General features: G+C 53.7%; 2 protein-coding genes across 2 annotated transcripts; one reads left to right on the top strand and one right to left on the bottom strand.

Annotated features, from left to right (window-relative positions):
* Nucleotides 1-3,600: 3,600 nt before the first annotated feature.
* LOC135819715 (uncharacterized) lies at nt 3,601-11,247 on the top strand. The gene has a single exon (XM_065332969.1). It carries the CDS (start codon nt 4,245-4,247, stop codon nt 10,530-10,532), a length of 6,288 nt encoding a protein of 2,095 aa, XP_065189041.1. The 5' UTR covers nt 3,601-4,244; the 3' UTR covers nt 10,533-11,247.
* Nucleotides 11,248-15,064: 3,817 nt separating this feature from the next.
* On the bottom strand, nt 15,065-16,750 carry LOC135820128 (uncharacterized). The gene has a single exon (XM_065333437.1). The coding sequence runs from the start codon at nt 16,748-16,750 to the stop codon at nt 15,065-15,067; it is 1,686 nt and encodes a 561-aa protein (XP_065189509.1).
* Nucleotides 16,751-18,644: the final 1,894 nt, after the last annotated feature.

Raw genomic sequence — 18,644 nt, 5'->3', positions numbered from 1 at the left:
AGGCGGGAGCTGGTTCCACAGGACTGCGCCGATGAACTGCATGGTCGCTCGACCCGCAGGACCGGGCCAAAATGGTACCTTGTGATGATCTACCTCGCCTCATCTGGTGACTGCCCATCAAGCTGGTCCTTCTGGTACCGTATCGTTTTTGGAGTACAGTATAGTGCGCACCTTTGTATAACGCGTACCCCCGATCTTCATTGGGGGTACCGGGTGCGTTCATTGAAGTACATGTAAAGTACCGCCAGAGCGCCCCACCATCTCATCCTGTCGTGGTCGTATTGTGGAGGCGGTCTGCTGTCTGTAGGTCATACGACATGAACCTTGTACACATATTGCACGTTTTGGAGTCAATCCGCACCTTCAAGCTAGATCCACACAAAAACCTGCCAAGTGTGACCTTAGTACACTAAGATTCTCAAATCGTACACACTTCGTTGCACTCTGCCATACGATTTTCCTTTCTCTGGCTGTAAAATCAATAGGTGGTGGAGGTGGGGCGCTCTCGCGAGACGGGGCGCTCTGGCGGTACTTTACGGTACATGCATTTCATATTCGGAGCATAGTGCGCATCTGCGATTTGGGGCCTAAAATAGCACATCTAAAGTGCGCACTATACTCCGGAAATTACGGTACTGATAGATGTTTAGACCCCTGCATTGGTATGACTCTACACTACGTTACATACATGTAGATAAACCGCTTGTTTTTGTTCAAACATGTTGTTGCTTGACAGCATGTAACAAGGTGGAGGACACCATGTCCGGAAACAGTGACCTTTTTACAATCATCCACGGTTGGTAGAGCCCCGGTCCGTTGAGACCATCTGAACCGGTGTATGGGTCTTAGACCCGGCCCAAGTTCTCACCCTCTTTATTCTAGAGGAGTTTTTTTATATAGACTTCTCCTAACCGTTAACGTCAGTTGTGTATTCTGTTGTTGTTGTTGTAGAAGTTTATTTAACGTCGCACCACAAACAGGCGATTTCGCCTCCTTTGATACATGTGGACGACAGATTTTCTATTCTGTGATCGCTCCTGGATGTCTTCTTGATAGTAAAAAAAAAATACTTCCAAGTACTGTATTAGCGAAAGTTGTCATTTCATTCTTCCTGCAGGAGATCCCCTCGACAGGCCCAAAGCCTTTGGGAAATCCTTAAATATAATAAAATACAAATACAAAAGAAACTCGGATGTTGAGCCATAAATAAATGTGGAAGAGAAAAGACATATGGATACGAGTTAAGAGTAACTCTCCATCACTGTAACATGATACTATATACAGTCAGAAAGTGCAATAACTAGGCACAAAACTGACAGAGTACTGAAACAAAAGAGTGCATAATTATGGACTCTTGGTACATGTAGTAGCTATTTTAACTTGTTGTTGTTGTTGTTGTTGAAATTTTATTTTGTATCGCCGACCAAACGGGCAATGGTGCCCAATATTATGATGGCGATAAAGTAACGGCCGAGAGCCAAGGATACAACAAGCAAGCCTCCACGAAAGAGAGAAAAACACAGAAAACACAGACTGCAAATACTCAAAAAGAAAAAAGAGAATGTTACATGCTGTCAACCAAGAACATGTTTGGACTACGTAACATGTACAGTCAAACCGTTTTAGGATGAACACCAAGGGACCGATGGCAACAATAACGCACTAACGGGACTTCTTCTTCTCGTCCATGTCTTCTGCCCAGTGATTTATCCAAAAGACCACTACAAGTAGTATAATTATACTAGTGGTGGCGACCTGGGCGATAATTTTATAAGGAAGTTGGTTGCTCTCCCACTGGGGCTCGCGCTTTTCTCGCCGTTTCCATTATCCATCCGTTCTATATGGGCAGTCGTGAGTCAGTCATTGACTCAAGTCTGCAGCTCTTCAGTCGTCTTCATCCGTCAGTCAAGCTGTAGCCGACTCTCCCTACAATAATTATTGCACGATTCTTGCAGTTGGAGAAACTGTCATGAAGTTTCGAACACAGACTTGAAACACAATACATGATGAATTGCTACTGTTATCATGTGAACTCTCATTACACTGGTACAGTATGCAGTGTTACCACCTTATGTTTATACCTTCCACCAAGAGTACATAACCGGGTTATGTACTCTTGCTTCCACATAGTCATTACTCATTAGTCTAGCATGACGTCATAATATTTACCTCAATTCATGTTTTCCGAAGAATAATAAAAATAAAGTCAGGACGGCGGGAAAAGGCGAGAACTCCAGGGGGGGGGGGGGGGGCGGGCTGGGGAGGCAACCAATTAATTCCGAAGAATAATAAAAATAAAGTCAGGACGGCGGGAAAAGGCGAGAACTCCAGGGGGGGGGGGGGGCTGGGGAGGCAACCAATTAACTTCCTGTATGTTTTTTGTAGTTCTTCTGAAGCGAACGTTTGTCTTTTCACTACCATCATGCTGGTATTTGACGACTCCCTGGGCTGCTGTGGTCAGAACCAGGGAGTAGTACAATACCATTTGTACTCCCTGGTCAGAACGGAGCAAGGTTGCCTATGTTTTTTAAAACTCAGGGAGTACAGTACGTCATGTACTGGAGTCGTATACGACAGCAAGAGTACATAACCCCCAGGCCTGAACCATGTGGGCAGGCTAGGCTGCCTTTAAAAGCTTTCACTTCAGTTTGAAGTTTACTTGACTTTTTACTCTTTTAATAATTATCTGAATTTTTAGCAGTTTACACCGTAAAAGAAGAGTCACCAGAGGCACAATGACCGGTTCTTTATGTAATCGATATAATAGCAAGAGTACATACCTCCCTGGGGGGTTTTATACTCTTGATGATTGACATTCTCTCTTTCGTGGAGGCTTGCTTGTTGTATCCTTGGCTTTTGTCCGTCACGTTATCGCCATCATAATATTGGGCGCCATTGCCCGTTTGGTCTGCGATACAAAAATAAAATGTCAACAACAACAACAACATCGACCCCCCCCCCCCCCCCCCCACCGATGCTCCCCCTACATTGCAGTAAAATGCCCCTACATGGACATGCGAGATATCTCTACTAAAGTACTTAACTAGCAAGAGTTCATAACCTCTGGCCCTCCGGGGTTATTGACTCCCATAACCCCAGAGGTTATGAACTCTTGCTAGTAATCAAGTCCCATGTTGGCAAGAGTACAATCATCATGTACTCTTGATGTCTAATAGGAAGAGACTCTTGCTAATAAATAGGCATTATCAGGACAGTTGGGCAGGCAGTAGCGTGGCTCCGAAACCCCTTTTCGGTCGATTCGTACAAAAGCAGAAAAGGCACCACGTGTCATTTCGTTCTTCCTGCAAAGTAATGACATAACCGGTTCTGTACGGCAACGGTTCCTGCCAAAAAATACGTTGTTTCTGCCGTACTTGTCATCCGAATAGCCTGCAATGTTCTTCGAGCCTGGCAAACCGCCTTCGTAATAATCACCAGAAATGTAGAACCAAGCTTCAGCGACAACGTTTGAAGGCTGTAGCTTGAAGGTGTGTTGAAGCATTAGTGGTTTCGGAGACAGTTTTGCAGATGAGGTCCTTAGTGGTTTGAACAGCCGCAAAAATCTGACAGCCGAGAGCTTGGAGTGTGGAAGTGAGGCCAGAGGTAGAGCTCCGGAGGGGGTCATTCTGACACCTGTGGACCTCATTTGGTGCATGCTCTGTTCATCAGCGGATCTACGGGATCCCTTGTGCGAGGGAGCACGCCGAGCCCGCCTGCTGCTGTCTGCAATGTTGTGAGTGAGAGTTCGCCAGGCTGGTCGGGTGGCGCGAGAGACAAACGCAAAGACTGTCTGCATGCAGTGCAGCAAATAAATAAATAAATACATCTCCAGTGTATTGTACTTGAAGTAGTATTGAAGAACCTGTGTGTGTAGCTGAATTAGTGTTGATACTTAGCAGCGGCAGCAGCAGCAGTACCACCGGTAGTTGTACAGTGTGGCTCGCATTTTTTTGCAACTGAGCAGCCGTTCCCATATAGCAGTCACACTTGCATGCCCGGCGTAACAGCGGGACTTGTCGGCGCTGCCTCGCTGCGTTTCCCGGACGTGACAACAGGTCCGTCTAAGCCGCGGCGATAGCAGTGGATGCACGTGTATGCCGTTAGTCTGACGTTGCAGAGCAAATGACGTTGCCGGAGATCGTGGCAGTACTATCCTAACCTGGACCACCGAGCATACGCCAGTTGTCTCTTGGCCAGGAGCAAACACAGTCTGTTGAAGTGACGCTTGATACGAGTAGGAAAACATGATTGTGTGGCGTGGATTCTCCAGTGTGGAGGTACCGGCGGCCGTATGCCTGCTGTTGCTGACTCTAGCCGTGCAGCACAAGACGACGGCGGTGCTGGGCAACCTGGCCACGTGCCCGTGGGTGGACCGCTGTCGCATGGAGACGGACACGACGCTGTACACGGGCAGTGCCGGCGAGTACACGGGCCGATGCAAGCCGCCGTACGAACCGCTGTGGCTGGCGAAGAGCACGACCGTTCAGTGCAGCGCAGGCGTATGGAGTCAGCCGCCGCTGGAATGTGGCGAACGCTGGCAGCGCCTCTGGTGCGACTTTGACCAGGGCGAGGGGACACAGCACTGCACGCTCTTCAACAACCCGCGTATCACCATAGCGACGACGACGGTTGCCATGACGGACTCGCGGCAACACCCGTACGGCGGCTTTGTGGAGCTGCGCGGCGGTGGTGATGGGGCGAATCTAACGTCGATTGAAATCGACGAGCGGCATACATCACCACCACCACCGGTCTCAACTGCCCCGGCGGCAAATACATCGGCGTCAGCTGCGGCATCGGGAGCCATCAAGAACGCGTCGTCCGCATGCTGGCTAGAGTATTGGCTAAGCGGCGACAGTGATTGTCTCGAGGTCAGCGTCGTGGACAGGTTCAACGTATCCGCTCGCGTACCCGTCGCGCTGCCGAACTCGACACGCGGCACGTGGTCTCGGTACCGCGTACACGTTGGCCGTACAGCTCAGGGGGACGTGCCCGTGTCTCCTTACCATTATGTACTCGCCACAAACGCCTCGCGGCAGTGTACGGTGTACGTGGACGACATTCGCTTGCTGGGTGCCGACTGTCCGCCGTCGTTGCTGGCTCTCCACCGTGCCACCCCGGAGACATCGCGGCCCAACGACCCGTGCAGTCCTGGCGGCAAGGAGATGTCTCACGGCGGCCAGCGCTCCTGCTTCTGCCCGCGCTATGCCTACGGCGCGGGACAGACGACGCCGCGCTGCTCCTCGAGCAACACCATTAGCAGTGATCTGTTCTACTGCACGTTTGACGAGGGCCACTCCTGCGGTATGGGGCTGGGCGTCGGCACTGCCATGCGCAGGGGTAGTCGTGACACGGCGGACGAAGTTGGCGACTACTCCACGTCGCAGACGGGCTATTACCTGACACCCGTTGGCACGGCAGCGGGAGGGGAGCTGCGGTTTCCGCGCGGTCCTCAGGGCAAGGCATGCAAGATCGAGTGCTCCGTGTCTTGGATCAACCCCACGCAGAACAACACGTTGACGATGATCATAGACGGCACGACAGTCAACGGAAAGTATCTACCCGGTGGCACTGCCATTTGGCGAAGAGCCGAGTTCGACCTCTCCTCCGTCGCTATACGGTCGACGTCCGTCACTCACTACCAGACCTTCGTCTCCTGGTCGCGGTTCCGCATCGACAACGTCATTCTACGGGGCTGCGACTACGGCACGTTTGGCGCCATGCGCTGCACTTTCTACTCGGGCCACAGCTGGGTGGTGGCGCTGCGCAACAACGCCAACGGCTACCACTGCTTCTGTAGGCCAGGCTACACGGGGGAGGCGTGCGAGAAGTCGTGCTGTGCGGCCGGTTACCGTGACTACGACTGCAAGACGCCGTGCCCGCCGACCAAGCGCTGGGGGCCGGCGTGCGCGTTCCCATGCCGATGTCCCCACGGCGTGGCGTGCGAGGGCGCTACGGGCGCGTGCCTCTGCGACAAGCCGGGCATCAGCGGGCACAACTGCAGCACGCCATGCGACCCCAGTCACTACGGAGTGGGCTGCGTGAAGAAGTGCGAGTGCCGCAACGGAGCGGCGTGCAACGCCACCGACGGCGCGTGCTCGTGCTCCGCCGGTTTCCACGGCGATCGATGCCAGAGCGCGTGCCCGGCGCTGACGTGGGGCGAGGGCTGCGCGAGGGCGTGTCAGTGCTCGAACAGCGCCGGCTGCGACCCACGCACGGGCACCTGCCAGTGTCCTAAGCAGTTTGCCGGCGCTAACTGCAGCCAGTGCGCCCCGGACTACTCCGGTGAGCGATGTCAACACCACTGCCCCTGTGACAACGGTGGAGTGTGTCCGAGCAGCCAGCCGGGAAAGTGCCGGTGTCCGCCCGGTTACCAAGGCAAACGTTGCCAGCGGCGATGCAGTGCCGATCGCTGGGGCCAGGACTGCGGCCAGGCATGCGATTGCCGGAACGGCGCTGCCTGCAATCGGGTGACTGGTCGGTGCGAGTGCGAGGCGGCGTTCACCGGGGCCAAGTGCAATCGATGTGCCCTCGGCTACTCGGGCGAGACGTGCCAAGACTACTGCCTGTGCGCTCACGGCGGCACTTGCCACAACGGCACCAGCACCTGCACATGTGCATCAGGGTTCACCGGGCCGCGCTGCGAAGCTACATGCAGTCCAGGCACCTGGGGTGTCAACTGCCTCAACAAGTGCGCCTGCCAGAACGCCACTAGCTGCCATCCGCAACTCGGCTGTCGGTGCGTGCGAGGCTTTGCCGGGGTCTACTGTGAGCGGCTGATTGTCTGCCCCGACGTTGTCCTCCCGCCAACTGTCCTCATGGTTTCGCAGCAGGGTACATGGTATATGAACCGCACGCAGACGCAGTGTCCGACGGGGACGGTGCTGCGTCGTGGGCAGCACCACCGCGTGTGCCAGCGCGACGGTACCTGGTCTGGATCGCCAGCCGAGTGCGGACAGTACCCGGCCGACGGGGTAGCAGTGTGCCCGCAGCAGTATGCGAACACGTCGCGCGGCTTGTTCCTGTGGCCGGCCACGCCGGCCGGAGAGACCAGACGAGTGCTATGCCCGGTGACCGTCGACGACGAGGAAGTGGGTCTGGCAAGTCGAGAGTGTCTCCTAGCTGTGTCGTCGACCGACAAGCGACGACACAGCAGCTGGGACGCCGCTCAGACCGCCGCGTGCCCGTTCCTGAGCGCACGCACTCGCAAGCTCAACAAGATTGCGCGACTTGCGGATACGATGCTGAAGAGCATGATGTACAGTATGTACTCGATTGGAACCCTCGCAACAGCCACCGAGGAATTGACAGCGAACGCAACCGACCTGGACGGTGACGAAGTGTTTCTGACGGCCGATATAGTAGACGCACTGGCCAGCAGCTCTGCAGACGTGTTCTCGGCTCTGCAGACGCACAACTCCACGGAAGTCGGCCGGGTGACGTCGTCGTTCGTCAACATCGTCGGCAGCATTTCGGTCTCCAGCGTGCTGGCAGCGCGGGCCCCCGTCACCGCGGCGACGAATGGTCGTCGCCGAAGAACGACCACTGCTGACGACGTGGGCAGCGTCGGTAGTGATATCCACCGAGCTGCGGAGACGTTTGTGGAGTCGCTACCTCTGTGCGATGACAACGAGAAGCTAGTGAGTGCGTCTGGCAGTGCTCTCTTGGCTAGTATCTGTCCGCACACGAGCAGCGACTACGAACTGCAGCTCAACACCAGACAGCGGTCTTCTGGCCGCAACGCTTCCGCACTCGACTTCACCAGGCTCAACATCACCATCGGTGCAGGACACGGTGACAGGGACAGCGGAGGCAACAGCGGTAGCAGCGGTGCCGGTATATCGTTTCGCATGCCGCACGAAGCCTTACACAAAGCCGGTGCGCGAGAGAGCCAGCGCGACAATGCCTACTCCTGCCGACGCGCTAAGGCAAACTTTGTCGTGTACGCCCGCTCCAACGCCATCTTCCCGGTCGATGCGGGGAGCAACGAGTCTATCGTGTCCCCGGTGATCTCGGCCAAGGCTGGCACCGCGGAGAAGCTGCAGCTGAACTCGTCCCAGGTGATCATGACATTCCCGCTGGAGAGCATTGAGGCCGGACTGAGCACGGCATTCCACCTGCACTATCTGACCTGTACCTACTGGAACACTACGTCGCTGCAGTGGAGCACGGACGGCTGCTCGCGGGTCTTGCGCAACAGCAGCGTCGGTACTCCCGTGGCTGTCCAGTGCCGTTGCAACCACCTGACGAGCTTCGCCCTGATGCTGCGGCCGCCGTCGAAGCGTGGTGCGGACGCGCAGTCGTTGTCGGCGCAGGGCGATCACCACGCCAGGGCGCTCAGCATCATCTCGCTGGTCGGCTGCTCGCTGTCCGTCGTCTGTTTGCTCATCACCATCACCAGCATACTGGTTTTCCGGGAGCTGCGTCAGCGTCTGCGCCAGCGCATGACCGTCTGCCTGTCGTTCTCGCTGCTCGCCGTCATGCTGCTGTTCATCGTGGCCGGATTCGCCGGCCTCGACGGGCGCGCGTGTCGCACTGTCGGCGTGCTGCTGCACTATTTCCTGCTGGCCACGTTCACGTGGTTACTGCTGCAGGCCACGCTGCTCTACCGGCAGCTGGTCGTGGTGTTCCAGTCGGTGTCCGAGAAATTCTTCACCAAAGCCGCCGCGCTGTCGACCCTGGTGCCCATGGCGATCGTCACGGTTACGGCCTGGACCACGGGGATGAGCGCGTACAGCGGCAGCGGCTTCTGCTTCCTGGCCACGGACGCGGCGTACTACGGCGGCTTTCTGGGCCCGCTCATCGCCATGGTACTCTACAACGGCGTGGTGCAGATCATCGTGACGTTCCGCGTGGCCCAGTCGGACGCCAAGCGTCGCAGCATGGACAGCAAGCCGCAACTGAACAGGTTCATGTTCCTGCTGAACCTGGTGGTCTTCCTCTCCACCATCATGGGCACGACCTGGCTGCTGGGAACGCTGGCGGCGTTCATCGACAGCCTGGCGCTGCAGTACGTGTTCGCGCTGCTGTCCACTGTGCAGGGCGCCGTCATCTTCTACTTCAACACGCTGGCATCGGACGAGGTGCGCGTGATCCTCCGCAAGACGTACAAGACACTCTCTGTGCACTCTACGCTCTCCTACTCTCGACGTCGCAACTCCAGCGTGTCGGCCACAACGCCGCACCTGCACAGCTGCAGCTCCGTGCCGTCGTCGAGCCGCGCACGGGCAGCATCCTCTGGCATGTGCGCCTCGGACACGAGCTCGCACTCGCACGCGCCCTCGTCCTTCGTCGTCAGGCCGCCGCAGGGCAGCGTGCGATCGTCGGGCCACCACCGGGTCACCGGCTCCGCCAGCAACAGCACCAGCTGCTTTGCGGGCAACGGCAACGACGACATCTGTGGCGACGCCAGCAGCTGCGGCGAGGACGTCAGTATCTTCAGCGACTTCAAGGACAACGCCAGCGGTGAGCCGCTCTTCCACCACGTCGCCACCGCAAGCAACGGCGGTGGCGATGTGGCTGCTCCGGACAGGATCATAGTCAGCCGGCGGAGGTCCAGTGGTGCCAGCCGCGGCACGGAGCAGCAGGCACTCGGCATTGTCGATGATGAGTCACACGACATCTCGCCACATCGGCCGCCCCTGGAACACCTCACCGTCGATCACCTGGGCGGCGGCCGCTGGGGCAGCAGCGGCCACAACAAACGTCACTACTCGTGCAGCAGTGCGGACAGCCAGATGACTCCTGTCGTGGAGGTGGAGGTCAACGACCTGGGCTCACAGGGGGACACTGACTGCACCCTGGATGCTCACGATGACGGCAACAACCTGATGAGCTCATCGACGTCGCCGGAACCCAGCGTGCTCATGCTGTCGGGATTCAACTCGGTCACGTCGACGATGCCAATGGGCTTCGACTTGATGGCGGCGGGCAACTGTCGGACTGTGGAAGCGATGCTGGGTGGCGAATCGCCGGTCTCCGAAGACGCAGTGGCCAAGTCGATCACGGAGATGTCTCCGCTGGCCAGCAGCACGGCACTGGAACACGACAGCCTGACTAGCAGAGGGATTCGCTTCACGCGTGACCTGCTGAGCATGACCCGCTTTCAGCCGGGACGCCAGCTCAGCGTTCATGACAAGACGTCGCCGGACAGCTTGCGTCAGTGCTACAGTGAATTTGAGGTACGAAGCTTACTGAAACAGTCCACCGTTGACTCGGTGAATGAGTACATCCCGCAGACAACGTCCCAGCAATTTGTTCCACAGCCAATGCTGCAGTTCTGTCCGACTGCTACTCCCAGCACCGGAGTGGATGCTGGTTTAGATCGTCCGCTATCCGCCAAACACACGTCTCCGCTGTCTTCTGCTGTCCATGTCCCGGCGCCGCCTCCAAGCACCCCTCGTCGCCCGGACGCTGGCTCTGGCAGTGAGCGCCGCGCCGCGGCAGCCTACTTTGTCAGCCCCAGGTTTCACGACGCGACGGCGGGCGGTGGAGATCTCGCACCGGCGGCGCACTCCACCACCAGCTGCTAGCTAGCGGAGCAGTGCCGGCCTGGCCTGGCCCATCTGTGCAGGACGGACGGCGTGAGTACGCTAGTGTCTGCTGTGTGACCATGGCAACTCTAGCCTGGGTAGTGAGTGTGTCATAGCAGCACTGTGTGATGAAGATCTGCACGTTGTTGTTGTTCTCTGTAACTATGCAGTCCCTGCAGCCACTGCAATGACTTGCTTCGATAGTGACGTCGCTAATGCCGCTCTAATTAGGCTTGCAACCGCCACAGCTTTCTAAATGTGTTGCCTTCGCTCGCTGTATTCTCTGCAGCGCAATATAGCGTGTGTGTGTGTGTGTGTGTGTGTGTTTTGCACGTGCGTGTTTGCGAGGGTCTTGTGTGTGTGTGTGTATTTGTATGTGTATGTGTGTGGGTGCATATTGCTGTGCACGCACCTGTTTGCAATAATTTAATGCCACGTTGATATCAGCGTGTCGCCGTGACAACCAGTTCATACACTACACATCAACAACGAGAAATCTATCAAGCTTTAGTATCCACATACCGGTACTTCGAAGCGTGTTATTTGTAATTTTCCTAACCCTCTGAAGTTTGCCGATTTTCTATGCGTATTGGCCATAATTATTTAGGTGCATCTCACACATGGCAATGCGGCTGCACGAATAGTTTTCGGATTCTAACTTAGCACACGCGCGTAATTCTGTCATGATAATGTTTCTCATGCCGGCCCAGCTTGCTTGCATGCTTGAACACCGAGAGTGTATAACCATGCGTGTGCTGGTCCTGTGCGCGTATCCCGAGCTGCGATGGACGTGTGCATGATCCAGTGGGTATGCCTTTTGTCGGCGCTTTTCATGCAAATACAGCGTCAGTTCATGGGGTTCAGGGAACATAGCTCTCATACTGTCATTTGTTCTACGTCGACTCGTACAGTATCTGCAGTGTGTGGGATCTGCAGTGTAGCAATCAGGGAGTAGTAAAATACCGGTATTTTACTACTCCAAGTCATGTACATGCACAGTTAACTTCGCTAATGACGACTGCGGATATACCGTCAATTTGTGAATAACGACAGAATTTCCATGCCCAGAGCAAAGTCCCATCTAACTGTAATACTGTAAAGTGAGAAACTTTCGCTGGAGATTAAATTTCGCTATTTTCGCGACCATCACACATTCGCGAATATAAATCGCCGCAAACCTCTCCGTACATTGATTGGAGACCATACAAGATCCGACTGAAGAGGTACAATCGCAAAAGTTTCTCACCGTGAACCAGCCCAATTTAAGAAAACGCTAAATTTGCGCGCCGCGAAGGTTTGTCGCTTTAGAGTACATCATAAGTAAACTTGGCGAATAAGGACACTTTTCTGATGCCCCGCCGAGTGTCGTTATACGCACTGTTGACTGTACATGCCGGTCCAAATATGGACATGTTTGAAATCCACTCGATCCAGGGCCGCAGCACCGGCTTTTCATGTGGCCCGGCCAGATGGGATAGCACTTGGCGCGGGATGAACATTATTTCAACTAGCGACTGCACGCTGTTGTGTTCAACACTAGAATCTAGAATCTATTTTCGTCTGACGATCGACTCGGTTCGTGAAACTCAAGAGTTGCGAAAAACAACTGTTCGTTCTTCTGTCTGTGAACCTAGATCTAAAGTACTGCTCGATGAAATCCGGTCGCATGAGTCCAGTTTGCGCTTGGAACCAGTTCCTAGCTCAGTGTTCGCAGTGCTAGGGCTATAGAGCTACTGTAGTAGAAGGACCATTGCAGCAATTGCGGCCAGGAACGCCGTGTTGCTCCACATCGATGCTGAAGGCTTGATGTTCGCAGCACTGCCGCGCGATGTTGTTTCTCCGTCACCGTTGCGCGTCGCGGCCGGCGTGGAAGGTTGCGAGCCATGGGTGGCTGGCGTCGCCGGTATCGAACCAGTACCGGCTGCAGACGTACTCGCCGCTGTGTTGTTCTCGAGTTGTGCAAGCGACGTGAACGCGAAGCGCACCACCACCACCTCGATTTCTTGCCCGGTCTGCGGCCCGACGGTGGAGTTGGGCGTGAGCCACAGGTTGATGCGTGCGTTCTCCCCGCCGGCCTGTGGCACTTGCCGCCCGGTGCCGTTCGCAAACGACCACGTGATGTGGCCGCGGCCGGCGTCCCAGGTCGAGAGGAAGTCAACCCGGTCGGGCCGCCACGTAAACGAGTGACGGGCGCCGCTGACGGGTGCCGTACGAAAGCGCTTCAGATGTTCACTGCGGCCGTGCGGCTGCACCACAAACTGCGAGTTGGATGAGCGGTTTGGATCGCTCCATTTCGCCACCTCTACGTCAATCTCGCGGTGTGTATAGGCTGGCTCGTCCGACCACGTGAACAGACCGAGCACAGCGTTGGGTTCCCACGGGTTGTCCGGCTGCGCGCTACCGATTTCCCATTCGTACCTGCCAAAGCCGAGCGACTCGGCCGTTATGACTTCAGCAGCGTACCACTGACCACTCGCATTGGTCACCTTCATGTGTAGATGGCCCTGCCCGTCCACCCACACGTTGTCACTAGACGATGACCACCGGTTGGGTCCGGGGCCCCAGAACCCCGCGCCGGAGTCCTTCACCACCCAGGTGCGCCCGGAAAACTGGATCTTCCTCCAGCTCGGGTCGTAGTTGAGTCGGGCGGCGCCTGCCCCGCAGCCCGCCATGCCCAGCACTTGCAGAGCCAAACAGAGCACTAGCAGTACCGACAGACTCTGGGACTGGCGCGAGCGTGACTTGACTGGCTCACCGAACACCCGCCACACTGCCTGCGCAGCTTGCACTTGAGTTCGACTGGCGGCTACAGCGTTTCCAGCCTCGGCTGCAGCTCTCATTTTCAGAGCTACACGCTGCGACCTCCTACGTTTTGTAGTCTACGCACGCTACACTTCGTCCGCTTTGCTGGCCAGCTGGCTGGTTGAGTGAGTCGCAGTGTAGCGCCGCTGGCCCACCACTGGACTCGTATGAGTACTCGTACTATTGACTTACATACTTATTACTTACTAACTCGTCTTATAATTTAATTATAATTCCAAAATTAATGATAACCGTCACAAGAAAACGTTATTCAATGGAAAACTCTTGACATTCCCTGCCTTTTGTGTCCGGCCGGCCGAGTAATCGTGGTAATGAGTGCGCACTTTAAAATTCTAGGTTTTTTTTATTAAAAAAAGAGAGGTATAAGTAAGTTTACAAGTAAGTAAAATTATTAGTTATCCGTTTTGTCCGCCACTAACGTCAGTGAGTAACGATTACTAGTATAATTATTATAACTTACTAATACATGCATAAGCAGGATAATGATGAATACAAATGTGCAACAATTGCAGAATGGCTCAGACCACGCAGTGGTTGCCAGCTATTCTGGATTATATGAAGAATGCGATGTCGAACATATCAACGTGTTTGGCCTAGTTTCCTAGCATGTGACAGCTTTTTTGTAGTGAATAATTATAATTTATGTTTTATTTTGTTTTTGTGCGTTTTCATGCGCATGCTTGTATAAAATAGCCCGTGTTACCCTTCAGCCAGTTGGCCTTTTGTATTGCGAGCGTTGGAGAACATAAGGGCGGGCACGGGTGGGACGTTGATATGTTCGACATCGCATTCTTCATATAATCCAGAATAGCTGGCAACCACTGCGTGGTCTGAGCCATTCTGCAATTATATTTCAGAATGCTCTGTCTCCATATCAACGTGATTTTGTAGCTTTACTGTCAGTGGTTGACAGCGTCTTTGGCGGGATAGGACCGCATTGGCAAATGAGATATCATGTTGAGGCTTATAGTAAAATTTCTGGAAGACAGACTGACTACTCCAGTCAGCTGCTTTCAGGATTTCATTTGTTGTGACGCCGGAGTCGGCAGCGGCCGAGGCAGATGCACCCCTTGTGGAGTGTGCCTTGAAGATAGATGTATCAATACCTGCTTGTGAGAGGCAGGATTTAAGCCACCGTGCGACCGTAGAGGAGGTCACCGCCTTGTGAGGCCGAATGGTCGCAAGGAATACGCGAGTCTCACCCGAGCGGTGAGGCTTGGTTCTTTGTTCGTATTCCATCAAGGTTGTGACAGGGCAGAGTTTAGCCTCATCCGGAAATTTAGCAAAGAAGAATTCAGTCAGAGGTCTCGATTGTCGAGACTGTTTTGCGAGGGCACCTGTTTGAAAGGTTACGCCTTCTGGAGAGAAATGTTGAAATTTAATATCAAGATTTGCTAAATCAACCGACCGGGATGGTCGAGTTAACGCAAGTAGCATGACAGTTTTGTGAGCAAGACTGCTCAGTGATAAGTCATTGTTATTGCCCAAAGATACAATATATGACAACACCTGGGCAACATCCCAAGTGGTACTATACCTGGGCTGTGGGGGTCTTTGGTGGAAAACTCCCTTTAGGAGTCTTATAACCAGGGGATGCTGTCCAGCATCATAGCCATCAATTTTATCATGGGCAGATGAGATTGCAGAGCGGTAGTTATTGATAGATCTATACTGGTAGCCGTCTTTGAAAAGAGACGCCAGAAAGTTGATTATGACAGAGACATCACTTGAAAAGGGATCTGAGTCCCGTTCAGAACACCAGCTACTCCATTTGTTAAACAAGGAATCATACGTCTTACTAGACTTCTCTCTCCACGATGCGATGAGGAGGTCTGAAGCCTCTGTTGAAACTTCATTGCTCGTGAACTTTTTCCGCAGATGTTCCACGCGGCTAGACGAGGGTTTATGTCGGGTCTGTTCACACTGTGTGTGGGTTGGATGAGGTTGTCCATCTCCGGTAGGAGGAGTGGCTCTGCTATTAACAGCTCCAGCAGAAGCGGGTACCATGGCTGACTGGGCCACACCGGGGCAACCAGTATCACCTGCGCTTCTTGCTCCTTGACCTTGGCTAAGGTTCTGCCGATCAGGTTCCATGGCGGATTCACATATCCGTGATATCTGGTCCAATCCAGAGAAAATGCATTCGTTTCCATTGCCATGGGGTCTGGCCGCCAGCTGGCAAATAGCGGAAGCTGGTGAGTCAGCCGAGATGCAAACAGGTCCACGTCCAGGGGGCCCATGATCTTGTTGATTACTTGAAAAACTCTTGGATGAAGCATCCAGTCTGATCTGTCTTTCATCGTCCGCGATTCCTCGTCCGCGACTACATTCTTGGATCCTGCCAGGTGGGTCGCCTGCAGAACTATCTGCCTCTCCATGCACCATGACCACAGATCTCGTGTTAGATGGTTCAGGGTCGCTGACACGGTTCCCCCGTACTTGTTGATGTACGTCAATGCTGTTGTGTTGTCCATTCTCAGGAGTATTGTAACATTTTTGCGAGATTTCGCAAAGGTTTTCACAGCCAGAAATGCTGCCAGCAGTTCGAGACAATTGATGTGCATCTCTCTTTCCGAGTGTGTCCAAGGTCCACCCGTGCGGTTGCCCTGACACACCGCACCCCAACCAATTGTCGACGCGTCTGTTTCTATCACCAGGTCTGGTTTGGGAGACAAAAGGTTCCGACCGTTCCATTCTGATAGGTGATTTATCCACCAAGATAGCTCGTTCAGGGCTTCTCTTGTCAGCGGACACGGATGATTGTAGTCCTGACAGCCCTCCTCCAAGGAGGCTTGGAGACAGTTTTGAAGGTTTCTGTAAAACAGAGGAGCTTGCGGCACTGCTTGTGCTGCATGGTTCAGTTTGCCCAAAAGGCGAGAAACCACAATCGCTGATTGATGAGGCTCCTGATGTAACTTTCTTGCCTCTGCACGAGTTTTCTTCAATTTCTCGCCTGGGAGTTTCATTGTCATGGTTTCTGAGTTTATCGTGAAACCAAGAAACTCTACTTCCTTGCTTGGAGTGAGTTGCGACTTCGGGAAGTTCACCACGAATCCCAGATTTTGCAGAAGGAAAATCAGACCGCCCGTGTGGTCGATTGCTTTGCTTTGGCTTTCTGCCATGATCAAGATGTCGTCTATGTAGATTATCAATCTCAGACCGAGGGATCTCAGAACGACTACTACTGCTCTGGAGGTCTTGGTAAAGACCCACGGAGCTGACGACAGACCGAAGGGCAGGCAATTGAACTGGTAGAGTTTGTTCTGCCACACAAAGCGTAGACAGTTTCGATCGTTCAAGTCCATTGGGATCGTGAAGTAGGCATCCTTCAGATCGACTTTTGTCATGAAGTCTCCCTGACGAAGCAGGTCTTTCAGCATGTGAATTCCCTCCATTTTGAAATGGACTGGTTCTATGAATTGATTCAAGGCTTTGAGGTTTATTATTGGCCTGATGGCTCCGTCCTTCTTTGGGACTGCAAAGAGTTGAGAGATGAAGCTGGGGGGCTCCGCTCCCATTATTGTGGGCATTGAAACTTCTGAAATTGCCCCTTTGTTGATCATCGAGATTACCTCGGAAGAGATTTTTGTTCTCTCTTCCTCTCGAAACACAATCTCTCGTGGGGAGTGAGCCTGAAAAGGTCTCTGCAACCACTGAATCCTGTACCCTTGAATACAGTTCAAGACCCACTGGTCTGAGCTTATTGCCTTCCAATTCTCTGCAAACATTGCTACTCTCCCCGCAACTTGGGGTCGTTGAAACACAACAGTCTCCGTCATGTCTTTGACACACATTTGTTTCAGAGCACTCACAACAGAGGACATTGGATAAGGTTGAGCAACTTTTATTTCCTTTAGAGGAAGGGGTAAAGGCGATGCATTCTCTGAGCTCACTTGCTGGGCTCGCGGCTCCTGTCGCTCTGGTTGAGTGGTTTCCGGTTGCCGCCGAACCGGAACTGATTGCCGTGACCGTTGTAGGGTCGAAAACGGCTGGTGTTGTTGAAGTTGCCCCGACTCGAGTGGCCTCCCCGAGGGGCACCGGTTCGGCCTCCACGAAAAGACAAGCCAGGTGAAGACTTGCCACGAGTGGAGCTGGAGGCTTGAGAGAGACACTTGATCTCCTCGTTCCGTTCTTTGGCTCTCTTGGAGAAGCCCTCTCCGAACAACTGAGGGGCAGACGCCTTGTAGATGGGATCATCCTCAGCCATGTCGGCGAGATCCCGATTCATGCACATGATTGCATTTCTTCGCCTGTCTCTGTTCAGGTACATATTGGCGTTGCCGATAAAGGCCAGAGCAGTCTTGCATGCCTCAACGGCCTCCCCCGCGGTCAGGGTATCCTTTTGTGCCTCTTCAAGCACGTGAGTCAAAGGACCCACAGCGTCAAGGAGCAAGGCCTGTTGCTTAGACAGGGCCTTGTCACGCGACTTCGTCGCAGGGTGAAGACGAGATTTAATCATCTTGTCCATCAACGGCGGGGTAGCCACGTCAATCCGTGGACGCCCGAAACGACTACGCCATTGGCGTCGAACTTCGTTCGAGGTGGAAGCAGTAAAATGCTCTTGAAAAAACTCCAAGGTTTCCGAAGACACCTTGAAGTCTGTGCCAGACTTGTCCAACACATTTGAGTCCTCCATCTCCTCCTCGGACTCGTAGTCTGACGGAACGTCAGCATTGCGGGTTTTACCCGGGGTTGATGAGGCGCTTGGCGCCAGAACGGAAAACGAGGCACTTCGTGCCGGGTTGGACATTGGTCGAGCCGCTTCCAGAGCAGACACTCTCTCCGCAATGTCAGACATATTTGATCCAATATGCTCCACCACCTGCGTCACCTTCCCAAGCCGGGAAATCATCTCCGTCATCAATTGTGTCTGTGATGGCTGACCAGCAGCATCAGACGCGTTATCAGTGACATGATCCATGATGAGAATGGAATGCAGGCGTTCAGCAGATAAGCAAACAGGAGGCGATCTACAAGAATCACACACACCGAAATAGGTTAGAAACACTACCTCGAGTTCGAGAAACCACCTCACAAGAAAGAACTAAAGCAAGGGATTGCACCACAAGCGAGTAACTATTACTTACTTCAAGCGAGCTAGAAAAAGGCCAACTGGCTGAAGGGTAACACGGGCTATTTTATACAAGCATGCGCATGAAAACGCACAAAAACAAAATAAAACATAAATTATTCACTACAAAAAAGCTGTCACATGCTAGGAAACTAGGCCAAACACGTTGATATGGAGACAGAGCATTCTGAAATATAATTAGCACAAAACTAACTGAT

Source organism: Sycon ciliatum, chromosome 6, assembly GCF_964019385.1.
Source record: "Sycon ciliatum chromosome 6, ocSycCili1.1, whole genome shotgun sequence".
Taxonomy (NCBI): domain Eukaryota; kingdom Metazoa; phylum Porifera; class Calcarea; order Leucosolenida; family Sycettidae; genus Sycon; species Sycon ciliatum.
Note: the sequence above shows the minus strand (reverse complement) of the source record. Positions and strands in the feature narration are given on the sequence as shown.